General features: G+C 33.3%; 5 protein-coding genes across 6 annotated transcripts; 4 read left to right on the top strand and 1 right to left on the bottom strand.

Annotated features, from left to right (window-relative positions):
- The first annotated feature begins 82 nt into the window (after nucleotides 1–82).
- On the top strand, nucleotides 83–4,966 carry Prp4k (Pre-mRNA processing factor 4 kinase). 2 transcript variants are annotated; one of them, XR_015771771.1, is made up of 10 exons: nucleotides 83–247; nucleotides 318–1,593; nucleotides 1,993–2,289; nucleotides 2,340–2,572; nucleotides 2,621–2,889; nucleotides 2,938–3,314; nucleotides 3,738–3,957; nucleotides 4,230–4,282; nucleotides 4,484–4,548; nucleotides 4,606–4,966. XR_015771771.1 is itself a non-coding variant. In XM_088050500.1 (7 exons), the coding sequence occupies exons 1-7, from the start codon at nucleotides 237–239 to the stop codon at nucleotides 3,939–3,941; spliced, it is 2,667 nt and encodes an 888-aa protein (XP_087906626.1). In that variant the 5' UTR covers nucleotides 83–236; the 3' UTR covers nucleotides 3,942–4,104. The 2 variants fall into 2 exon arrangements, 1 of the variants encoding a protein (XP_087906626.1); XM_088050500.1 differs by lacking the exons at nucleotides 4,230–4,282; nucleotides 4,484–4,548; nucleotides 4,606–4,966 and having other exon boundaries at nucleotides 3,738–4,104.
- Nucleotides 4,967–5,753: 787 nt separating this feature from the next.
- On the bottom strand, nucleotides 5,754–7,859 carry LOC148179085 (inositol monophosphatase 1). Its single transcript, XM_088050501.1, has 3 exons — nucleotides 7,410–7,859; nucleotides 6,846–7,348; nucleotides 5,754–6,391 (listed from the first exon to the last, which is right to left on the bottom strand). Exons 1-3 carry the CDS (start codon nucleotides 7,470–7,472, stop codon nucleotides 6,130–6,132), a joined length of 828 nt encoding a protein of 275 aa, XP_087906627.1. The 5' UTR covers nucleotides 7,473–7,859; the 3' UTR covers nucleotides 5,754–6,129.
- A 285-nt stretch (nucleotides 7,860–8,144) lies between these two features.
- ppl (glycine cleavage system H protein, mitochondrial) lies at nucleotides 8,145–9,089 on the top strand. Its single transcript, XM_088050502.1, has 5 exons — nucleotides 8,145–8,457; nucleotides 8,512–8,591; nucleotides 8,647–8,710; nucleotides 8,756–8,887; nucleotides 8,941–9,089. The coding sequence occupies exons 1-5, from the start codon at nucleotides 8,337–8,339 to the stop codon at nucleotides 9,039–9,041; spliced, it is 498 nt and encodes a 165-aa protein (XP_087906628.1). The 5' UTR covers nucleotides 8,145–8,336; the 3' UTR covers nucleotides 9,042–9,089.
- A 3,489-nt stretch (nucleotides 9,090–12,578) lies between these two features.
- AcCoAS (acetyl coenzyme A synthase) lies at nucleotides 12,579–19,819 on the top strand. Its single transcript, XM_088030356.1, has 8 exons — nucleotides 12,579–13,033; nucleotides 15,908–16,103; nucleotides 16,179–16,415; nucleotides 16,468–16,776; nucleotides 17,197–17,330; nucleotides 17,736–17,925; nucleotides 17,977–18,166; nucleotides 18,213–19,819. The coding sequence occupies exons 1-8, from the start codon at nucleotides 12,723–12,725 to the stop codon at nucleotides 18,656–18,658; spliced, it is 2,013 nt and encodes a 670-aa protein (XP_087886482.1). The 5' UTR covers nucleotides 12,579–12,722; the 3' UTR covers nucleotides 18,659–19,819.
- Nucleotides 19,820–20,367: 548 nt separating this feature from the next.
- On the top strand, nucleotides 20,368–25,104 carry LOC148179088 (glutamate receptor 1-like). The gene is made up of 13 exons (XM_088030305.1): nucleotides 20,368–20,491; nucleotides 21,333–21,485; nucleotides 21,555–21,812; nucleotides 21,865–22,118; nucleotides 22,183–22,554; nucleotides 22,608–22,829; nucleotides 22,892–23,012; nucleotides 23,065–23,159; nucleotides 23,209–23,799; nucleotides 23,849–24,093; nucleotides 24,148–24,253; nucleotides 24,300–24,512; nucleotides 24,838–25,104. Exons 1-13 carry the CDS (start codon nucleotides 20,407–20,409, stop codon nucleotides 24,913–24,915), a joined length of 2,793 nt encoding a protein of 930 aa, XP_087886431.1. The 5' UTR covers nucleotides 20,368–20,406; the 3' UTR covers nucleotides 24,916–25,104.
- Nucleotides 25,105–25,979: the final 875 nt, after the last annotated feature.

Genomic DNA, 25,979 nt, shown 5'->3' on the forward strand with positions numbered 1-25,979 from the left:
TCATGTGACGGAAACCGAAGGTGTTGGAAATTGAATGTTGATTTAGGGAAATCTGCTTATCTATTGGCAGCACTGTGAAAGTCACTAGAAAATGACAGCTCCGGTTGTTTGATCAACAGCAACGTTGGTGCACAAAACGTTCGTCAAGTGTTTATAACATTTTTTTAAAATACCATTTCTACATTTTGACTTTTCTAAATAGCAGCATTTACAAGTGCAATTCTTGAGATATAGATATGGAAGAAGGGTAAGTTTTCGTTGAGTTATAGGATTGTGTACCATCATGGCTTTTGATGGCTCATGTAACCTTATTTTAGATCCAAAGGTGAAGTAGCCGTAGTACATGGGAGCGGATCTGAGAGCCCCTTAAAGAAAAAACATAAAAAGGATCATAAACATAAACATAAGAAGCATGTAACTGAGAAATTGGATAAAACAAAAAAACATAAGAAACGTAAAAAACATAAACATAAGCAAAGGGATGTGTCAGAAGACAGGATCTCTACAAAAAGTGACAAACATGATCGGTATACGCCTGAGTTATCACCTAAGTCAACAACTGCAGTATGTAATAAAAATGTTAATCATATTATTAATGGTAAATCTTTGTCAGGGACACCAAAAAACAAGGATCTGGTAAAAAATGATACTGATGAAGTTAAATTTGTCACAACTGACCTGACAGAGTCACATTCTCTTGAGGTTATATCATCTGAAAGTGAAGAGGGTGTACCTGAGACAGAATGCGATAGTGACGCAATAGATGTTAGTGTTATTGAGGCAGATATGGATTTAGAGGAATTGATGAAACAGAAAGAACTGTTACAAGCTGAAATAGCTAGAGCTGAAATGGAATCCACTGCTAGTCCAAACACTGCCAAGAAAAACGGCAAAGAAATTAATATCATAGAGGAAATTATCTTACTAGATGATTCTAGTAATGATGGAGATGTTGTTCCTGTAAAGAAAACAAAACCATCCCCAAATCGAGAACGCCGTGTTGTAATAGAAAGAAAAGATCACCATGTCAGAGAAGAACCAAAGAGAAAACACTACCATCATCAAGAAAAGTCTTACAGAGAACATGAGAAAATTAACAAAGATAGACCATATAAAGAGGTAGATAGATTTGGCCGCGACTCTGACAAAAGAATAAATAGAGACAGAGACTTCCATAGAAGTAATCAAATGAGGAAATCCCCAGAACGTAGATCGCGAGAACGCTCAAAATCACACATTTATGACAGAGATAGGGATAATAAACCTCATTATAATAAAGATAGATCTAGAGAACAACACAGAATTAGAGATTCTAGAGATCGGCGATATGAAGCAATGAGAGATAAATACCGGTTTGACAGAGATAGAGTCCATTATAGAAATGATCCAAAAGATAGAAAAATGAAAGAACGTTACAAATTAGGAAGGCACGAGAAACAGGATAAGTACAAAGATTCATTGAGTGAGGGCATGAAGCATGGAGTCAGTAGTGACAGTGACATTGATTTGAAAAACATTGATCTTGTGGATGATGAAGAAGATGAACAGAAAATCATCGAAAAACGGCGGAAGCAGAGAGAAGAACTCTTGAAGGTGAGAAAAACCCCACTAAAGGTTATCTTTTATAAACACTTTAATCTCCGATTTATGTACTTTGGGTATCACTATTACGATTTAATAAACAGGATTATTTGCAATAATACAAAAGTCAACAACAAAAAAGTCAAACTGAATATATTTATGTATTATGAAACATTTCTTTTGATCTGTTCGCTGTTGTTCGTTTTAATTATGCAATAAAAAAAATCCACTAAACGACAATCCTTGTGCTTGGAGACATTTCAAATTTATTTATCGCATATTATAACCTATATCCATGTTCGTTTGTCGTATTTTCTGATCATTTCCAAATTATTTTTTGCTTCTAAATATTCGTATTTTTTTATTTTTTGTTGCACCATGGAATTAAATTACATTTTACGAAATCTATAGAGACTTGGAGGAATAGCCAGTGAAGATTCAAACACCAACACATCGTTTCCCCCTTCGCCAAAGGACGACGCGGAACCTTTGAAACCTATGGATGTGGATGAACCTACCGAAGAAGCCCCTGCAGAAGCAGAAAACCAAGAGGTAAAAAATCCGGAAGACGTTGAAGAGTCCCACACACCTCCGTTGTTACCTAACATGAAAGTGAAACCGAATTCCAGTGAAAAAGAAAAAGATAAAGTGAAAAGACCGGATTGGGATATGTTCGCAGAGCAAGATATTTTTAAAGTGGACACTAATGTATGTTGGTGGAATTTATATTATTTCATTATAGTACGGTGTTTTTTTAGTCGCCCAGTACTATTGTGACTAAGGGAAGTGGTAATGAGAATCCAGCTTTAACTGATAACTGGGATGATGCAGAAGGCTACTACCGAGTTAGAATAGGAGAAATATTAGATTCCAGATATATGGTTTATGGGTATACAGGCCAGGGAGTCTTCAGCAACGTAGTTCGGGCTAGAGACCAAGCAAGAGCAAACTTGGATGTCGCGGTGAAGATAATCAGAAACAATGAAATAATGTAAGTATGTCGCAATCTTTCATATTCAGTTAATACCATCCTTTATAGGCACAAAACTGGTTTAAAAGAACTAGAAATTCTTAAGAAATTAAACGACGCTGACCCTGAAGACAAGCTGCACTGTTTGCGTTTAATCCGACATTTCTTTCACAAACAACATTTATGCATGGTATTTGAACCACTAGCTATGAATCTACGAGAAGTCCTGAAAAAGTACGGAAAAGATGTAGGACTTCACATTAAAGCAGTGAGAAGTTACACTCAACAGCTGTTGCTCGCTTTAAAATTGTTGAAAAAAACTGGAATTCTGCATGCAGGTAAAACCTTTTATTTGTAGACTCGAGTTGGTATTTTTTATTTTGTAGACATCAAACCTGACAATATTTTGGTAAATGACAGCAAACTCGTTCTCAAATTGTGCGATTTTGGATCAGCTTCCTACATCAACGACAATGAAATTACGCCGTATTTAGTGTCAAGATTCTACAGATCTCCAGAAATTATTCTTGGGATTCCATATGACTATGGGATTGACATGTGGTCAGCAGCGTGTACCATCTATGAGCTTTATACTGGTCGAATTTTATTTTCTGGGAAATCCAATAACCAGATGTTAAAGTTTTTCATGGATGTGAAAGGAAAATTCCCGAACAGAGTCATCCGGAAGGGGGCGTTTAGAGATCAGCATTTTGATAATAACTGTAACTTCTTGTATCATGAGATTGATAAGGTCACTGAAAGGGTAAGTTTGTTTTTGTTACATAATTCTTATTCATAAAAATTGTCTTAATTTGCTTGTTGATACACCCGCCCGCTTGACATGCTACATAAATATCTCGAAAGTGTTAAGTTCAACTTTTTTTCCGCTAACGCCGTTTTCAAAGTTGGCCCATTCTGTTTTTTGAAATTATTAAAATGTTTAGTATAAGTACCTATTACAAGTTTATTTCAAATTAGAATCATTTAAATACAGGTACTCGACATAGTCTAGTATCTATCGTCTTACGAAAAGTAATCATTTCAAAAAGGGAAGACTCGCGGCCGCGTAGGTTTTATTTTCTTATTACACTTTAAATTCGGTAATTTCCAGTTCCATCTTAAATCCTTTTAAAAATACGTTTTTACGGCATTATGAGATTTTTTTACACGGTCCGTTTTTATTTAGGAAAAGGTGGTGGTCATGTCGATGGTGAAGATGTCAAGAGATCTACAAGCTGAATTGGTAGCAGGGCAAGCTTTACCGCCAGATCAGCTACGAAAAGTAACCCAGTTGAAAGACATGTTGGAAAAAGCATTAACAATTGATCCAGCGAAAAGAATCAGTTTGAACAATGCTCTTACACATCCTTTCATACAGGACAAGATTTGAGGGTTTGTTTAGTGAGGTAAAAGCAACAGGACCGTCAAGTTTATTGAATTCTTTAAGTCTTTAAACTTGTATTTTATTAAGAATGTAGTTACTACCAATTGAATGTGTTATATTAATTCAAAATGTGGAGTATTTATAAAAAGAAATAAAAACTTTGATAATTTATTGTTATTTTTGTAAATGACGATGGTTTCATGTCAAACACAATTTTTTTTTTTACTAAGATTGTGAATGACATAAACCAGATATGTTATCCAACTATTTATTGCACATTTATTTTTGTTGCAGAATTTCGGAGAAATGAATTTTTGGATGTAGCAGATCATGATCTAAATAATAAGGTATTTGGCAAGAGCGCATTACGAGCGTTGTACAATATAACTGACATTAAAGCAACCAAATACATTTTGATTTAAGGTAAATTTTACAAAATTTATTAAAACATCGAAATATATTTGGTACTTGTAGATTTATTAAACTTGTAGTCTTTGAAATATTTGGCACAGAGCGGTGGTGCTAAATTATTTTTTTTTAATTTTCAGCGATATGGTCGTAGGATTTGGAATTACGACATCGGCAAGGTAACCAGAACCAGAAAAGGGTTAAGGTTAAGTTTCAAACTATTTAACGTGTTTTTAACTAACATTTGTTTCTTTGGTTATAGTTAATTTTTTGGGTTCTTCTAAGAGTAACATATACAGGTAAGTATGCGACACTGTCCAAGTAAAAAGGGTGTGTAACTAATTTATTTTTGATTGAGGAGAAAATTCCAAATGAAGAAATTTCGTGAGTGGATTTGTTCATTTAAAAGAACTGAACAGTGAGTAGATTAATCTAAAATTGTTACTTGTGCCCTTATAGATCGACTATTTCTAATAAATAAACTCGACGACAATGGACTTCTACAAAATCGTTTTTATGGAGTGTCGACAAATTTGTTCACAATTAGTTGAATGAAGAATTAGAAAGTGGTAATAATTATTCGACCGTTATGTGGTTTTAAAATGCTTAAAAAATTAGTAACAGTACTTATATGTAAGTCAAAAAGAATTTAGATAAAATTGATTGAGAATTACCAAATAGATCTCCAAAAGACATTTTATTTGATTCTTTGTACCGCGTCATTTATCAGTCATTTAGGGATTTGATTAGACGAAATCAAATCCAAAAAGCATGGCGCTTCTTGTTTTTAGCTCCAAAAATTTATTAACCACTTGTTTTATAAATAGTTTATAAATATAAATAGTTTTATAAATATAGTGCTAACCCACTATAAAAAATAATTAAATTAATATAACTAAAGCGTTTAGAGGATAAATGGTCTTGAATCAGTCGGAACATGCAAAAATTTGTTTTTTTTTAGTCAGCCCTTTTATCCACGAACCGCTTCAATTGTTATCTCAAAAATATGGGCACAGATGGCCCTTTCATCCCCAATAAGTTAATCAGTTTATATTACGGGCATTTGCACACAATGAGATTAATTCAAATAAGAAAAGTATTCTATTACTTAACGAACAGAGCAGTTACTTTGTATGAGTCGGAAAACTGTTCAATTGGAGTGCAGAAATCCAATAAGTATTAAAAATAAAGTTTTCGACGAGTTGGATATTTAATATTTTGCCCACGAAAATCTTACCACTCCTGACAACAACACTGCAGTTTCTTATATCGATAAGAAATGTGTGATCAGTTAGTTTCCACGGAAAATGAATCAAATGGAAATACAATTGTCTCCAAAGAATTAGTGGGAAATTTATTAGATTAGCACACCTTTAAATGTTACACTATTTCGTAGTTATAAAACACAAATAATCTCACAACTGTTTATTCTTCAAATGCTTACACGAGACTGACTCATAATTTAAAGACATATTGATAATAAAATTATAAAAACTTGGATGGGTTATAAAAAATTAAGTTAAATTATTACGTACTACATTACGTCTTGCATTTTATCCGCAAAAACAAAACCTCTTCCAGGAACAATTAAATGTTTTTTAACATACACAGTATTACTCAATAACAAATACACAACGTTTTATAAATTATTGATATTTAATAAAACATGGAAATAAGTACATAACATCTTTGGCATTTATTTTTCTAATCTTTTTCTGGTAAGTACATTTAACTACGAAAAATCTACAAAACTACAGTTGGCTGTAGTGATTGTTCTTTAGTATTCCTAATCACGAGGTGATGGATAAAACTGAACTAAATTTTCACATAACTGTTTGGCCAATTGTTCTGAGCTTGCAACTAAAAACCTTCGTGATAAACGATCTACAGGACCTCCTGAAGGATCCATAATAACTCCTCCTGCTTCTGTAACTAATAATTCACCTGCGGCCATATCCCAAATGTGAATTCCAAATTCGAAGTATGCATCTGCTGCTCCTAATGCCACCATCGCCATGTCCAGCGCCGCAGAGCCTAAAGCTCGCAGCCTGTAACAAAGGTGGAAAACTAAAATTTGAATTGTTTTGGTAGCCTTGTCATCTAAGGGCTACTAATGAGTCAAAATATTGTAGAAATAATTTCTTAACTTCTGATTGATTATACATTTTGTACTTTTTAAAGACTAGAAATTTTTCTATGGTATTTTTCGTGAAGGTAAGTGTAGCATTAGGTATTTGCCGTTCTCATGCAGTATTATTTCTCAATTCTTAAAATAATGAAGAACAATGGGATTTCTTTCAAAAAAGGGATTACAAGAGTAAATTGTTGCATAATATAAATAATGTGAGAGCATACATGTTCTCTATCTATAAATAAACACTTCAGATTATTTTTTGCCACATTGTGGTAAAATGATAACACACAATACAAACAATTATTCTAAATATTTTTTTGTCAAATTTAATGTAAAATTCCTTCAGCTAAACTGAAGACAATACTCACCCATGCACTTGAGGCATTAAAACGTTCTGATTGGCCGAAACAACTCGCAACTTCTCAGGATCCCTACTTGTACCAAATTCCATCATAACTAAAGCTTTGCCTAAATTAGTTTGGCCCGACACGTGAATTCTTTTCCCATTTAAGAATGCTCCCTGTCCTCTTTTAGCAGTAAACAACTGCTCAATCATTGGATTATAAACAATTCCAATTTCCGGAATTTTATTTATAAATAACGCAATAGATATACACGAATGTGGAAACTGATGTACAAAATTCATAGTTCCATCTATTGGATCAATAATCCAAGTTGGTGCATCAGTGAAGTTGCACTGACTACCAGAAGACACCGATTCTTCACCGATGAACAAGTGATCAGGAAATTGTTTGCCCAGACTTTCGATCAATAATTTTTCAACTTGCTGATCAGTTTCTGTGACCAGATCGATTTCGCATGATTTCACTTCGACAGTTTTATTTGCCGCGGATATTTTTTCACGGACCACCTGGAAATATACAAGATATTTTAACTTTGTCAAGAAACATTTTTAATAAATTAAAATTTACCTTTCCGGCTTGTTTAACGAGGGTTAAAACAGCTTCGTAGAAAACATCAGTTTCATTAGACATTTTTAGGCTTGTATTGGCACCGACTTAACACACACTTGGTATAAATTTTAATGAGAGAGAACACAAAAAAACTGTTTAAGTAGCGGAAAAGTACCTTGTTATTTGTTGTTACGATTATAGGTTAGTTGTACTGTCAGTGTCAATGTCACGCATGACGTTTTAATCTGATTGGATTACATCATACCGTACATGCATGCCAACATTGTTTTGGGGTAATGGTCGTAGCAGCGAAAGAACCATTACACTTTTACTTTTTGCACCCCTTTTAAATGACCCGGCGCATCCACCATTTGGCTTTCAGAAAAAAGGACTTCTAGTTTTCTGGTCGCAACCACTAAGAACCAGACAGAATATTACGGGTTGCGTATCCATATCATAAATGCGATTACAAATCACGACATCTTTATCTATCGATTCTATGGTTGCACGTGTAGCACGAGTGTTGATAAATCCAAAAAATAAGCAAAAATCTTGTTCAATACCAACTAAATCCAGTCCACCAAATTCGTTGAATTAATGAAAGCCTAAAGAATTGTGTCGAAATTGTTTTCGAAGTCTAAAACTCATGGTTTTTTTATCAGTAATTCAAGTTCGTTGCGTAACAAGCATAAATCGGTCTTTTTGTTAAAGACTTAATTACAAGCGATATTTGAAAAATATTATTCATTGCTATTACATAAATTCTGTAGATTTTTCAGTACACAACAAAGAAATATTTTATCAGTGTTGACCTAACCCCAAATTAGCGCGCAAACAAACCAAATCGAACGTCTATTAACTGACAATAGCAGCAGAGAAGTTACCAGCGATATTTAGAGTATACGAGTATTGGTTTGATGCACACGTTGTAGAATACGATTTAAAATGGCAATTCAAAGATTAATTAAGTTGGTTGGTCATTCGGCAGTCAAAAATTCGTTGTTTGGGAAACGCCAGGTACAGTTCACAAATAGGTTATTGCATTCCACAAGGTACGTCCTAGCAGGTGAGTCCGTAAATTATAACATAACCTACAACATAAACGTGGCTTCTAATTTAGACCGCCTCTACACAAACAAGCACGAATGGGTTGAAGTCGACGGTGCAACTGGTAAAATTGGCATATCACAATACGCTCAGGTGAGTGTTTATCAGGTTAAATTACTGTTACATTAGATAACTTGTGACGTAATAGGAGGCCTTAGGTGACGTTGTATACGCTCAGCTACCAGATGTCGACTCTGTCGTAAAACAATCAGGTAAAGAAACTATTTCCTTTTCAAAAACTTATAACATTTTTCTAGATGAGTGTGGCGCATTAGAAAGTGTAAAAGCTGCGAGCGAAATTTATAGTCCCGTTTCCGGAAAAGTTTTAGAAAAAAATACCAATGTTGAAGAGACCCCAAGTTTAATTAATGTATCATGTTACGATAAAGGTTAGCTTATCTTATCTTAAGTTGTAAAAACAGACTAACATGTCTTTTAATAGGTTGGCTGTTTAAAGTGGAGCTGACTAACAAGGGAGAATTGAAGAAGTTAATGAGTGAAGAACAATATAAGGAATTTCTAAAAACACAAGAAGATCATTAATGTAAAAAGTGGATGAAATTTAATTATTAAAGCAAACCAAAACAAAAATTGTTTTTTATTCACGACGATTCAGTTTTTAAAAAATTACGAGTTTTTTATGCTTTTTAAAGATAAAAAAGATACATTTTTATGGAGCCTTTCATAGTTTTTGAGTGCGTTTGGTTACATTATGTTTGCCCTTTTGCTAAATTGTTGCGTGTTGATTCCGATATGTCACTTATGAATCCCTGACTTCGTAAAGGTTATCAGTCGATGTAATGAATATTTAAAATTATCTATTATTACACAAAAAGAGTTGCCCACTCACTGCGTAACATTTGAAAAGAGTGACAAACAAACAAACTTTCAAACTGAATTGTGAGTCAGAAACGCTGCGTGGAATTTTGGCTAAAATTCATACACACATTAATAAAACATAAAGGGAATATAATTTACGTATTTTTCCATTTCACGATTCCATAGTGATTTATTAATATTCTCAATTTTTAAGTGTTTATCATAAATTTCAGGCAATGCGTATACTACTAAATTAGTGACGTAAATTTAAACCAGAGAAAATAATTAATTAATAATAAGTTAATCTAAAGTTTTCTTTAGTTAGGTATATTTAATTTTACTGTAAGTTTTAATTTGAATATTGATGAGGTGTTGGTATTTTCTACCATTACGGAAATCCCTCGCGTGATTAACTTTTCCTATTAATTCTTCAATTTTTTCTGACGCAAATGCGATTCCTTAAAACTCGAATAAGAAAAATCACCAAAATCTGGCTCAACATAATTTTTTTTTCTTGATTTGAAAGGAGGTATGGTAGAGATATACCTTATTAGCATAAGTACTGCAGAATTTGAATAATTGAACTTTGTTATATCACTGTTGGCCTTGACAAGTATACGAGGCAGCATGGAAATATCTATCGCCTGGTTTATTTCAAAATTCCCTAGAAGTTGGCGTAGCTCTTATTTTAGTCAAAATTGGGTTTGTTATCCAGTCATTAAATATGCATTGCTGTCTAATGTTCTGCTAATAATGTCTTTAAAATGTTCGCAAAACTTTCACGAGATCAATAAATTATCACCATTAATTTATTGCTAGTGGAAACTGGAATGCTTTAACAAACTAGAAATTATTATTATTTTAACGTAGTGGTAGCACAGCTAACATTAAAAAAATATCAGCAATCAAAAATGAATTATTATTATTAATATTACAACTTCGAAGATTTCGTATTTTAAAAATAACTCAAACCGCAAGCTATTTTAGATTGGTAACTTTTTACATAGTTTGATGAAGCGTAAAGTCTTAATTACGTCTCAACATTTATGTACTTGAAATATCGGAAGCAAAAATGGAAATTATTCGTGCTTGATAAGAAATTCATTTAAGTGTTTGACATTAAAAGCAGTTATTTCCGTACGAAAAAAAAACGAATTAGGTATTCATGTTTAAAACAATAGACAAACTCCATAATTAGAACAAAAATCGACACTGGACTTTGTACAACATGCGTGCGATTTTGTTCACTTACCCTATAGTCAATAGGTCACAGATTTTTCAATTTTTTTAAGCGGAACTAGTTTAAAAGTTAAAAAGTAAAAGTGTGGAAGATAGAAAGGTCTTTTTTTTAGGAAGTTTGTTAAAATCAAAATTGACCTTGCTTGGTTACGCCTTGTCTGACAATTTCCAGAACTTGGCCTAGTCTAGATATACTCGTATAAATTATAGTTTTGACCCAGGCCTACTTTTATGGTCTGTTAGCTTTCAGTCTTGATATGGTTAGCAAAATGTGTAGGCAGATAATTGTACTTATCAATACTCTCTCATTTCATTAATTATTTAGAAGGTTAAGTGGTATTCCATTCCAAAAACATACAATTTTTATTAAAAAAATATTCCTGTAGTTTATAAAACAAAATACCGAGTTTCTATTGTTGATAATAAAATAAAAAAATATAAATGTAGAACAATACCTATGTAGGTATATTGAAGAATTCATTAGCATCAGGTGATACTTACTGGTGACTTATCGACAACGTTGGAAAATTTTAACACTGATATTTTTTTGAATAATAAAGTTGGTGGACATGATCTCAAGAAGATCTATTAATTACATACTAAACATCAATGTTCGAGGACTTTGACCTTATCGAGGAGGATCAAGGATCATAACATCATTCGATGATCTTTTTCTATCATCTGATTTTCTTTTTTTTATTTATTTGATTAAAAAAAATATTAGATGAAATATTTATTTTTGACATTATATCACACAGAAGGAGGAGACAGAAGGAGTTTATATTTAAATTTTTTTTACTTATGTAGTTTAAATCAACTTTGAATAAAAAAATATTTCTCGAGATCACTAATTTTAATTTTTTAATTACAATAAATATCTACCTATCTAAATTATAAACAGTTTTATTAAAATACAGAGTGTCCGGAAAGTGGAGCGCCACCTTGAAAGGGAGTATAGTTCAGCCAAGTTCGTCTGAGCCACCATAAAATCATAAAAATTAGACGGCAACCGCAACCGGACAGTTTGCGGTATTTTGTCATTTATGACGAGACATCTGGCCTGTTTAGGGATGCTGTTCTTATCGCAGGGTGCAAACTTGAGGAAATAAACCCTCATTATGTGCACTTGAGAATCTTTTGAAGCTGTCCCGTTGCGGTAGCCCGCAAATTTTTATACTTTTATAGTGGCTCAGACCAACTTGGCTGAAGTATAATTGGGTGATCTCCCAAAGTACCAAAAAATGTTAAAAAAATTACATATTTTCTGTTTTCGCAGTAGGTCAGCGAATTTTCACAATTTTTTTCGATTTTTTTTGCACCATGCACAAAATGTCCTTTAGATAACAAATTCATTTGAACGTGAAATTATTGCGCAGAAATCGTTAATTTTGGCATTCAACTTTTAATCTTCAATTAATTATATTATCTCGAAAAAGTAAAGATATAGATTTTTTTAACATTTTTCCGGTGATTTATATAGTATCACGGCAGTGCGTGACTTTCCGGACACTCTGTATTAAAAAAAATTAAAAATTGTCAGTTTGTTAGTTCTATAAAGTCCTAAAGTCATACAGTGAATTTAATGTACTTAACTATTTATTACTATTTTAGACCTGTGCCAACTTAAAAGATTAAGTATTGAGCAAAACTGATTTATTATGAGTATATTAAACTGGATTAAAAAATAGATTAGAATTTTTTTTTTTAATTATTTTTTTAAACATTTAAGGAGAACAACAAAAAATGTGCACGGATTTTTTGTTTTCATTATCATTCCCTTGGCAACGGAAAGCGGTGTGGTCTTTGACTTTATATCTCCGAGATTTTAGCGCCGGGAAAAAAAATAATAATCAATGAATTTAAATACATAATAAATTATTGATTACTACCCAGCTCGTCACACGAAATGTACACTCATGCTGCATTCAAATTTCTTTATCTTGATGTGTGATTTAAAATCACGTGATTATTCTAAGTAGTAAACTAAAGTAAAAGTGTACAAAAAAGAATAAAGCGCACAGTACACCGGAACGTGCGCAAACGTATGTTTGTACTCACCTTTGAGCGAATCGCTGGCGCTGGTCGTCGCAATCGCTCGTCCTCTAGTTACGATCCAGTTTTCCAAACAATAGGTTCACCAAGTGAATTTGTACTAAAGACTGCATAATGCCGTCAGAAAAATCGGTTTACCTTCCCAACTCAACGTTGTCCAAAAATGCATACGTTTCGTCTTTTGCACAATATCAAGAAATGTATCAAAAATCGATTGATAACCCCGAAGAGTTTTGGGGGGACATAGCCAAGCAGTTTCATTGGGAAAATCCGATTGATATTAACAGCTTCTTTAGATATAATTTTGATATTAGGAAAGGACCGATTTATACGAAATGGTTGGATGGTGCAACTACTAATATTGCTTACAATTTATTGGATCGAAATGTAAAAAATGGTTATGGGGACAGAGTGGCATTTTATTGGTAAGTTTGCTTGCGAAATTTTTATTTAAGGATCAGTAGAGAGTAAATTCATGACAACCTAAAGGCGCCGGTTAGTCTACAACTGGGTATTGATTTTTGTTATCAGAGGTCGTGGAGAGAATTTATGAATGTCATTGAATGACCATATGATTAGGATACTTTTACTAATAATAAAAATGATATAATTATTTATTTTAATGAAAAAAACACAAAAATATGACTTTTTTTTGTTACTGCGAGCGCATGCGATTTGTCATACTTCATTTAAATTAAAAAATTAGTGGATATTACTCAATTTTTACAAGATCACATTTTTAAAATTATTGCATGAAATTTTAAAATCTGCTTACCTACCGACCTAGATATAAAACTTAAAGACATAAGTAATTTATTACCGTTTTTTGTCAATATTTAATATTTGCTAAAAAGCAGAATAGAAAATTATAAAGTATGGTAAACAAGATTTAATTTTTTATGTTTAATTTGTAGACTTTTGTCGGATTTGCTAGAAAACAATCGAATAAAGTTCAATCAATTAATTGTATGTAACCCTTAATTAAAGTTCTATCTATATCATCTATACCTACATTTTAAAAATTTATTGTCGAAATTTATAGTGAAATTGAAGCAGAAAATGGACATGTAATACACAGTTCACAGGAAACAGATAAACAAGTGTAATCAACTCACATGTTTAACAGTTTATGGCCCAGTTTATAACACAAAATGTAGGTTATTTTATTACTAAAAAGTATACAATACAAAAATAACTATTTAAAACAGGTAACTGAGGCATTTTTAATAATCATTGTCGTACTGCATTTTGCAAATTTCTACAATCGCTATATAAAGTTTGTTATTTTAATTTTAAAATGACATTCTTTTTGGCTCAAGTAAGTAAAAGTGACTGAAATGAACAATTGTAAGTAAGCAGTAACATTTATTTATCGATTTTTGTTAGATTTCACGCATATTCGCGCCGATTTGCCAAATTTCAACCTGGGGAAAACACTGGATTTTTGTGATTGAATCCGCACCCCAAAACAGTGTGGAAATTCTGTCCAATAGGTGCCAATTTAAAATAATTGTCTCAACTGTCACTTGAAGTACTTATTTATCGTTATATTTTGCATTTTGTTGCGATTGTAGAAAAAAAATCTTGTTTCCTACTCGTGCGAAATAAATGGTAACGAACAGGCTTGCGGCCTCGTTGGACTACTGATAATAAATTATTATTTTTTGACTAAGTACACAATAATACGGCTATGAATTTTAGAGTGCAATTTACGAAAAATAATTTATGCTTTAAAACTGAACAATAATACAATTATGATGTACTCAAGAATTTATCAAGGATTTACGATTCAGCATATTGGCATATGAATTGTTTGAATAAATAAATAATAAAAATATTTTTTTGTTCTTGGAACGGATTAGCTTACTATGGAATTTTTAACGTTTTATGCAGATGATTTAACTGCAGTAAAAATTATTATTAATTTCGCTTCTAATCTCCTTGATAAAATCATTTTGACAGATTACAAATTGTTTTTAAAATATATCTATGTGTTGCAATTACGCATACATATTTTATTAAACGATTTTACATGTTTCGTTCACAACCATAATAACTGTTTCATTTGTATAAAGAAAGTCAAAATGAGATAAATAAACTTATCTATGGTATGGCGTGGGCAACTCATGTTGATAAATTCCGGCTTAAAGTTTTTCTAGCTGGAAATATACCAAGTTGTCTGTTTTTGTTCTACCAAATGGAAAAGAGTACAAAAATTGGATCAGAAATGCATTCAAAAAATTCGAAGTGCCTATTACGCATCGGAATCTAACATCACTCATTCAAAATAACACCACGAGTTTAGCATGTGTGTTACAGTGATAAACTCAGCAGATGTGTTATATAAATGCCTGGGAAATTAACACATCATCATTAAAATTATTAAAATATGTAGAAAAATTCGACCTTTGACTTTTTTTAAATTGCGAGTATTAATAATGAACTTGTTAGTTTAACAAAAGAAAAATCAAATTATTTGTTGAGCACGCGTGTCGGTGTAATTACAGGTTTCTCCTTGAAGGAGCTCAAATAAAGCTTTTTTTTGTGAATACGATTTCACATTATAGTTAATTGGTCAAATAAAATTTATTATGCAATAAGGAGTATTTCTAGAAAATTGGGTAAATAACAATATAAATTTTAATGGATCCAACAACCTATGGCGATTCAAAACCTTGTTACACGCAATGGGAAGCGAAGGACATTTATTTAAACTACACCATATCGTCGATAAGAGTGTGACGTCTTTGTAACGATTATACAAACAAGGAGTTAAATTTGCAAACTTAATTTTTAACATTTTTTGTAAAATGTGTCAAACTACAGAGTTCTAGGAAATGGGGAGATACTTTTCAGAAATTTTTGTTTTAAGAGCAGACCAAAAAATTTTATGTCTTTTTGTTAAAAAATTGGAATGGACTAACAAAATTACAGAACAAAAGATAGCTCTCATAATAATTTTAGAAAAAAGTTGTTTAATACTTTAATACGAATGTCATTTTTAAGTATTTTTAGAGTGGACAATACAATACATATTGGAATGTTGGTCGAACTATAGCAACGTGGGGGTACCTATTATATTACTATTGTTTCCTGCAAATTGATTGTGTCCATGAATTGTTGATTGAAATGTGGTCGCATCGTTACATAAATTAACCACGCAACTCTTGAACTCATTGAATATGGTTGTATAACATTGTGGACTGCCCTAAATTAAATTGTAGATGATGCATATAAAACATCATACGACTTTTACGTCTTTGAAAATTTGCAAAATTAAAGACGTTTTTTTATCACAGGGAAGGAAACCACCCCGACGACTACAGCCGCTTAACTTACAAAAAACTCTTAGAAGAAGTCTGCAGATTTGCAAACGTTCTCCGCAGCCAAGGAGTAAAAAAAGGAGACAGAGTCGCGGTGTACATGCCGATGGTATTAGAAGCCGTCGTTACATTACTAGGATGTGCAAGAATTGGCGCGGTCCACTCACTTGTGGTAATATTTTATTTATTTCTAATACAGTTTTACAATATTCTTCCTCCACAATGTTACTCGAATGTTTTTTTCTAGTTTGCTGGATTCTCAGCGGATTCATTCGCAGAAAGAATATTGGATTGCGAAGCTAACGTCCTCGTAACTGCTGATGGAGTCTGGAGAGGAGAAAAGTTACTCTCTTTAAAAAATATCTGTGATCAAGCTATGAACAAATGTGCTGAGAAGAACCACCATGTAAAAACATGTATTGTTGTATCACATTTAGGACGCGTTACTTCACCAACGGGGGCTCCAAAAAATCGGAGTAACAAGGTATATCTAGTTCAGTCTCGCATCGTACGAATGTTTAAATTTAATGTTTTAGACATCGATGCAAGAAAATCGTGATGTTTGGTGGCATGACATAGTTCCTAAAGCTTCAACCGATTGTCCTCCGGAATGGATGCAAGCGGAAGATCCTCTTTTTATGTTGTATACAAGTGGGTCCACTGGAAAACCGAAAGGGGTTGTACACACTACTGCAGGGTATTTACTGTATGCTGCTACAACATTCAAATATGTGTTTGACTATAAACCAAATGATGTTTATTGGTGTACGGCCGATATTGGTTGGATCACCGGTCACACTTATGTGGTTTATGGACCTCTTGCAAATGCAGCCACATCAGTATTGGTAAGTTTCATGCATGGAAAAATTGTGCGGCTGATGGTTATTGAATCAGATTTAATTATAGATAATAAAAATCAATAATGTCTGTCAGAGCGATGGATTTGATTGTGTTTCGAAGGTCTTGTTTAATCTTAGATGAGTCGGGTTTCAACCGGTTGAAGGAATTTTTAATGAAAATTCATTTTGTATTGTTGTATGCACGAATTGACTTACCATTCATGAGATTGCTTTTTTACTGCTACAAAAATGTTGTGAAGATCGGCTACTGTTTTTTCACTTAAATAGACAGACGAGTCGTCTGTAGTTAATATCATAATATATTAATTTTATAAACACGAATAATGTAAAGTGTTAATTAAATTTTTAAGATGAATTTTTAATTTGGCACACTTCCAGACAATTCATGTTTATTTTTTGGTTTAGTACGAAGGAACTCCATTTTATCCAAACAACGACCGGTTTTGGTTGGTGGCTAGAAAATATCGAGTGAACCAATTTTACACTGCACCCACTGCCATCAGAGCTTTAATGAAATTTGAAGATGACTTAGTTAAAAGGTAGGTGTGCACGTAAAGTAGTTTTTTTTCCACAACAAATATTTAAAAAAAACGTCATCCATTCACCAGAAATGAGTATTTAGTTGGACTATGAACTTTTTAAAACAATAAAAAAAATCTGACAAATATTTACTGACGAGAGGATCAATGGTCAATATATTCTTTTGTTAGTCGCCAGCTTTTCCAGTGGATGTAGGAACAAAAAAACACAAAAATTCAAGGCTACGGTTTAATACATAACAATAAGACACATCAACTTTTACGTTGTTTTAACTTATACACAACTGAATGTTTTAATTATGATTGGAAAAATGTGTAAAACGTTTTGAAAATTTTGGCACTGTTAATAAGCGTATCGATGTTTTATTTCCATTTTCTAATTAATTTTAATCATCTTTTTTGTAGAGTTGACTTGTCTTCGCTAAGAGTTCTAGGATCCGTCGGCGAACCCATAAACCCAGAAGCATGGATGTGGTACTATAAACTAGTCGGTAGAGAACAATGTTCCATCGTTGACACTTTCTGGCAGACCGAAACAGGTGGCCACGTTTTGACTCCACTTCCTGGCGCAACTCCTATGAAACCAGGAGCTGCGGTAAGTCCATGGAACCCATCAAAAGCCAATAAAAATGTAATTCGTTTGTAGGCATTTCCATTCTTTGGAGTCCAACCCGCTCTTTTAGATGAATCCGGCAAAGAAATAAAAGGAGAAGGCGAAGGATATCTCGTTTTTGCTCGACCGTGGCCTGGTATAATGAGAACTTTATATAACAACCACTCCAGATATGAAACCACATACTTTTCTAAATTCCCCGGTTATTACTGCACTGGAGATGGTAAGAATAGTTTGTCACGAAGGGCAAAAATCAATAATAATTTCAGGAGCTAGAAGAGACGCTGATGGGTATTTGTGGGTAACCGGACGAGTAGATGACATGTTAAACGTTTCCGGTCATCTCATGTCAACCGCTGAAGTTGAATCTGTGCTAACTGAACATCCAAATGTGGCAGAAGCTGCTGTTGTGTCCAAACCTCATCCTGTGAAAGGAGAATGTTTATATTGTTTTATTTCCACCACAGACACGTCTACTTTTGATGATAAACTATTAACGGAGTTGAAATTGTTGGTACGTGAAAGAATAGGACCATTTGCTCAACCTGACGTTATTCAAAATGCGCCATTATTGCCGAAGACACGATCCGGGAAAATCATGAGGAGGATTTTAAGAAAAGTTGCAGTAAATGATAGAGACATTGGAGATATCAGTACTTTAGCAGACAGCCATGTTGTTGACGATCTCTTTGCGAAAAGACCTGTAAATGCTTAAGAAAACAGATTTTGTAGATCGCCTTAAATGTTATTTGGGGACTCACAGTAATATTGAATTTAGTTGTAGTAGACTTCCAATTAGCGGTACGCTAAATTATGTGATGATTAAGTTATTAAAACTATTTATAATAATTTAAAACTCTCAGAATAGAATAAGTAGATTATTGCAACATATCCTTCATTGTGCTAGGTGTTCAAGTAATCGATAGAATAGTTACTAGAATACATGGAATTTTAACTAATTTATAACACAAAGATTATATATTTTGATATTTTTATTTATCAACACGTTAGTGATATTGAATCGTAGAAGCATAGTGCTGGCCACATTGTCTTCATTACCAAGTTGAGAAACTTAAGAAAACTAATTTTTTAATTAAAGTTTACTTCAGCATAAACATGACCTTATTTTTAAAGCTTATCGTTTTCTGCTGTGAAAATATTTATTAAATAACGTGAATCCAGCGGTCAATTTGAAGGAAAGAGCGTGTAATTGACCGGATGATTTTCTTTGGTCTTGATTGTGTTTAGATATAATTCGTCTTTTAGAGGTGCATTTAAATATGATATTCCAAAAGCTTTAATATGCCTTTATATAACCAAAACATATCATATTTGCTAGAATCTGTAATTCAGAAGTAAAGCCAAAGTGAAAAATACACATTAAACATATACTGAGATTAGAATACTAAGGATACAAAATTATTCTTGATAGGGCTGGTTTTTAGAATATTTAATTGAGTTAAATCAATTTTAATGAGGTAAATTTATTTAGGTGAGATTTAATGCCCTGTGACATGTACTATATATCTATTTATTTGTGTTATTGTTATTATTTCATGGAAATAAATGTGAACAAAGCACACCCTCATTGTTAGCACAACGAATGAGCTCACTTTATTTATTTATGTAACTTCTACTACGCTTGGATTGTTGGATTTTACACTTAAGTTTAAGACGCATTCCTTAGGTTATAGATCAAGAAATATTTGGAAATTATTCCAGTAATTCAAGACAATCGAGAATTCTGAAGTAATAATATTCCAACTTTTTGTCGGGTAAAGTGTTAGGTATGGATTTGTTGCCAATCCCTACATGATAGTTACAGTGTATTGATAAATGTATACCAAAAGATGTTAATAATATACTATACTTGTTATGACGTTGTTTAATTTCTCCCTTTCAAGAACCTTGCGATTAAATCACAGCAATTGCAAATATGTCAAGGCAAGAGTGAACTAATTTAAACGAAACTTTTGCTCTTTGCGTGTATATCTTCATGCCACCGGCCCTACTTGTGTAATGAATAGTTTTTGTACGAAACGCTTCTTGGCAAATGCACGAACTGGATGACATTTTTGGATGCAACTCTACAAAGCGCTCTAATTGAATTTCAAGCAAAGATTAAACATAAATGTTGCATTAAATTTTTATCTAAAGAGAGTTAATTACTGTGATTCGTTTAGCTTAAAAGCAAGTTTGCTAGAGAACTTGGAAAGCTACATAAAATTATTCCTAATTAGTTTCGTTTTAAAGTAAGAAGAATTCTTTTTCCGCTTTACCCTATTACATTTTACGTTTATTTATATCCCGCAGCGTGCTTTTTATACTTTTTAATACAGTGATAAAGTTTGATTGTAGAAAATTAAGTGATCGAAGACAAGAAATCAAAGGTGCGACTGCGCCGGCATCTCGGGCGTCGCTTTGTTAGATTTGGTCCAGCGTCGTTGAGGCTGGGCTAGAGCCATGAGTGTCGCTAACAGCAGGATTATTGTTTTGTTGACATTTATAGTTGTAGGTGTTTCAGCTTCTGGAGATAAAATTCCTTTAGGTAAACAAACAAATTAATTTGATGTGTTTATTAATTGCATGAATTAATGTGAATCGTACCATAAAATAAAAAAATAAATAAAAGGAGCGATCCCGAAACGCCAAAATTTCTAGATTTTTAAAATAGATAAATATAATAATTTGAAACAAATTTTAATACAATTGATTAAATGAAACTCTAAACGATAATTTTGATGGTCGTAAAATGAAGCCTTTTTTTATTTAAAAGAAGTATTGAGTTATTAGTTAATTTTTCATTTTTATATGACACGGTAGACTTTACGTGTTTTACAAACTGATTAAATCGTGATGTAGCCTTGTTATGTGTGCGCTTTAGATTCGGAATAATGCGAATATATTAGCTATTTGTCAACAAAAAAATTGCATGCAAGGGGTTTATACAAAAGTTTTTGTATAATAATAAAATAAATATAAATGCAATAGATTTAGAAATGATATTAAAAAACTAGAGAGAAGTAAGACAGGGATTATCAATCATTTTATCTTTCTTCTAATTGAGAGAAAAAACATTTTATTAAACGTGTAAAATTATAATACATAGTTCCTTTGCACTTTTACAAAATGCAGAAATTTCGCCTTTGGAATTTGACGTTTAGCTGAACCAATTAATCATTGGTGTAAAAGTTTACCGGACGTGTCATTGAGTAATTAATTACACTGCGGACGTACTCAAAATTGCTTCTCTAAGAGGAGAACATTATTTACAAATGTTTCCTAAAAGTCCTTAATTTTCATTCCATTTATAAAAGAGGTGAAATATTTTGGGTAAATGCGAGAGGGCTACATAAGGATTTCATATTTCAATTCATTAAAAATTTTAGGTGCTATATTTGAGCAAGGGACCGATGAAGTTCAAACAGCATTCAAATTTGCCATGCTGGCACATAATCAAAATGTAACAGCTAGACGATTTGAATTGCAAGCTTACGTCGATGTGATAAATACAGCGGATGCTTTTAAATTATCACGTTTAAGTGAGTACATTCTGTTTCTATTATCTTTTTAAAAAACTGGTACAGATAATAAATGATCTGTTTTTTCAGTATGTAACCAGTTTCAAAGAGGAGTCTTTTCAATGTTAGGAGCAGTGTCTCCTGACTCCTTTGATACATTACATTCGTATAGTAATACATTTCAAATGCCTTTTGTAACACCTTGGTTTCCTGAAAAGGTCCTTGCTCCTTCTTCTGGATTTCTAGATTACGCTATATCTATGCGACCTGAGTACCATCAAGCTATTATCGATACAGTGAGATATTACGGATGGCCGAGAATAATTTATTTGTATGATTCAAATGACGGTAAGTGAAAATCCCAAAGGGCGCTCGCGTGTTCACTTTTTCGCTCTTTAAGGACTTTTAAGACTGCAACAAATATACCAAGGTTTGATGCCAGGAAGTGAAAGTTTTCAAGTATCCACGGTCCGAAGAATAAGCAATGTTACAGAGGCTTTACAGTTCCTCAGAGGACTAGAAGAACAGTCTCGATGGGAGCATAAGTATGTAGTTTTAGACTGTTCTGCAGACATGGCTAAGGAAATAGTTGTAAGTCATGTCCGAGATATCACACTAGGGAAAAGAACTTACCACTATCTTCTCTCTGGTTTAGTAAGTATATTTCAGATGACTGCTTTCATTTTGATGTTCTCTATCTTAAAAAAAATGATTGTAGGTGATGGACGACCGGTGGGAAAGCGAAGTAATAGAATACGGCGCAATAAATATCACAGGTTTTCGAATAGTGGATGGATCTAGAAAATACGTTAAAGACTTTTTAGAAAGCTGGAAAAAACTAGATCCCCAAACAAATCAAAACGGAGGCCGTGAAAGCATATCTGCTCAAGCTGCTCTTATGTATGACGCAGTTTTTGTGCTTGTTGAAGCTTTCAACAAATTGCTCCGGAAAAAACAAGATATATTTAGAACTAACATGCGTCGTGGTCAGATATTCAACAATGGTAGTAAAGGCTTGGACTGTAATGCTTCAGGAGGATGGGTAACTCCATGGGAACATGGTGATAAAATATCCAGATACTTAAGAAAGGTAAATGTGAATCGACTTTGCCATTCGAAGCTGTACAAATCCACTTTCTTCAGGTTGAAATTGAAGGTTTAACAGGTGAAATTAGATTCAGCGAAGATGGACGAAGACAAAACTACACTCTACATGTTGTTGAAATGACCATAAACAGCGCCATGGTTAAGGTGGCAGAGTGGAGTGACGAAACTGGATTCACACCAGTGGCTGCTAAATATGTAAGACTGAAACCTGTTTCCTCTATAGAGAAGAATAGAACGTACATTGTGACGACAATAGTAGTAAGGATTCTAATTTTTTTTTATGACGATGTCTTGAAGATTAAGTTTTTCAATAATTTTAGGAAGAGCCCTACATAATGTTGCGATCGCCCGAACCCGGCGAGGTTTTAACAGGAAACAATAGATTTGAAGGGTACTGTAAAGACCTAGCAATCTTAATTTCCAAACAACTGGGCATAAACTGTAAGATCACAAATTTCGTCTTCACAGGATTTGAGGTTGTTTTGACTTTTAGATGAACTGAGAATTGTCAAGGACGGAAATTATGGAGCTGAAAATCATGAAGTTAAAGGAGGGTGGGATGGCATGGTTGGCGAACTCGTCCGACAAGTACGTCCGAAAACTGCATTCATGTTTGATTAATTTTCTCCACTTGTAGGAAGCTGACATTGCGATTGCTCCAATGACAATAACATCCGAAAGAGAAAGAGTAATAGACTTCAGCAAACCATTCATGTCCCTCGGGATATCCATCATGATAAAAAAACCAATGAAACAAAAGCCTGGAGTGTTCAGCTTTTTGAATCCACTATCTAAAGAAATCTGGGTGTGTGTAATATTTAGTTACGTCGGAGTTAGTATTGTTCTTTTTACCGTATCGAGATTTTCGCCGTACGAATGGCGCTTGCTTCATCTAACCGGCGAACACAGAGATCCTCCTGGTCAAACCACCAACGCCCATGGTTCCATGGCGAACGATTTTACAATGCTAAATTCATTATGGTTTTCTTTGGGTGCTTTTATGCAGCAAGGTTGCGATATATCACCCAGATCCATTTCGGGCAGAATTGTGGGAGCTGTTTGGTGGTTTTTTACTCTTATATTGATTTCATCTTACACTGCAAACTTGGCAGCATTCCTTACTGTGGAAAGAATGGTGGCTCCTATTAACTCTCCAGAAGATTTAGCGTCTCAAACTGAAGTGGACTATGGAACTCTTTATCATGGTGCCACTTGGGACTTTTTTAAGGTAGTAACACTGGAGATTATTTTCTATAACTCTGTGGCAAATGTTGTAGAGATCTCAAATAACTTTGTATTCAAAAATGTGGGAATACATGAACTCGCGGAAACACGTCTTTGTAAAAACTTACGATGAAGGAATTCGACGTGTTCGGACATCAAAAGGTAAATATGCATTATTGATAGAATCGCCTAAGAATGACTATATCAACGAAAGGGAGCCTTGTGACACCATGAAAGTTGGTAGAAATTTAGATGCGAAAGGATTCGGGGTGGCGACTCCCTTAGGTTCTCCTTTAAGGTAAACACGTAAGTTAATAAATATTCTTCGTAAATAACGCGGGCGTGCTTTCAGGGACGCTATTAATTTAGCTGTCCTCAGTTTAAAAGAAAACGGGGAGCTCACGAAATTAACTAACAAATGGTGGTATGATAGGACAGAATGCAAACATGACAAACAAGTAAGATTGAAATTTTAATAATTTATAGTTACTGGGGTTTTTGTAGGACGCAGCAAGAAATGAATTGTCATTGGGAAATGTTGCTGGTATCTTCTACATTTTAATTGGCGGCCTAATGATTGCTCTAGCGGTGGCACTTATAGAATTTTGTTATAAGTCGCATACGGAAGCTGTTAGAGCAAAAATACCTCTCAGTGATGCTATGAAAGCAAAAGCTCGTTTAACAATAGGAGTTGGAAGGGATATCGATAATGGAAGGGTAATGTAACTTTTACTTTATACACTTAATGCAAATTATACGTGATGGCAAATTATAAAGTTGCCATAAATCAACAGAATGTAGACGATCAATGTTGTATAATGAATGCTAATACGATACGAGTACGCAAACATGGACTAAAAACGCTTTTATGAGGGTAATTTAAAAACTTTTTCAGTTGATGGTTTGACATCATGCTTCTTTGCGAAAGAGCTCTTATTTTTTTAATGTAGTCAATCTAAAGTTAGGAAGTCTTCTGCTTGGAGTTTCATTGTTAACTTTGATAAATAATAATTGTTTTAAAATATTTATTTTAACGTTGCAGTATTATACGCCAGCCAATCAGATAGCAGGATCTAATGAGCAGGAACAGGCTCACAGCAACACTCATACCCAAGTGTGAGACGTTAGTGAAAATATCGTTGTCGTTGCCGTCATCATCGTCACACCGCTAGTTACCATCTCCATTACCTGTCATATCTTGTATTATCATCAAGTGCGACATATTAATTGTAATATTTTTACTTAAGTAGAATGTGTAATTGACTTTGGGTCATTTTAGACTATGGCTATTAAATATTACTTATTTGTTGGATCTTCTTTTAACTCCTATTTTAATCTCTATTAAGAGTATATTAGTTCCGGAAATAGCGATAGATTATCTTATGGTCAAGTAAACAGAACATCAAAGCACATATTTGCGCTTGTAGTGACGTGATACGCGATATCCGTTCTACCATGAGCTGTTCTTTGAATCCGAGGTTTTCAATATCAGATAGCTACATCAAAAATATCGGAGTTTTTTGTAACTATTCTATTTTTTATTAAGATCAAGTACAATGACAATACAAAATTTAACCAAACTATCGCAGATATACAAATCCAATTGCAAATCAGATTATAAACTTGGATGAAAGTCCCGAAAGATATAATTTCTGTTATTAAAACACACTTTTAGAAACATAACATTTGTACGTATCCACATTCGCTCGTTTTTATCTTTGAACAAGTAGTAAAATCTAGTGGATATTGGAGCTCTGTTCGTCTCAACAGAACTATTTCTCTACAAGTATAAAAGAACTAGGAAACAGTTTCCAATATTCCTAGTTCACTAAGGATTTGTTTATAGCACAGTTCCAGAGTGGATCTTGGATTTCTTGTTTTGTTTCGTTGATGATAGTAGATACACATACATCTATATAAAATGTAGAGTGTGTAAACTTTTTTTCACAACATGAATCATACATACATATTTCCCCCCAAATTAGAAACCTAAAATATTGTAAATAAAAAAAAATCTGGCATCAGTCAAACAACTAAAAGTTACTTTTATACTTCGCAATGCAAAGTAATTACTTGCAGATAGGTATCGATACCAACTGCATGCAAGTTGTAACGTCTGTCAGTAGACTAGACATTCCAAATGCAATAGGGAAATCATATATCGGCAGAAAACGAAAAAGTAAA

Source organism: Gnatocerus cornutus, chromosome 2 (genome assembly GCF_029298725.1).
Source record: "Gnatocerus cornutus isolate USDA-ARS CGAHR chromosome 2, icGnaCorn1.1, whole genome shotgun sequence".
NCBI lineage: Eukaryota > Metazoa > Arthropoda > Insecta > Coleoptera > Tenebrionidae > Gnatocerus > Gnatocerus cornutus.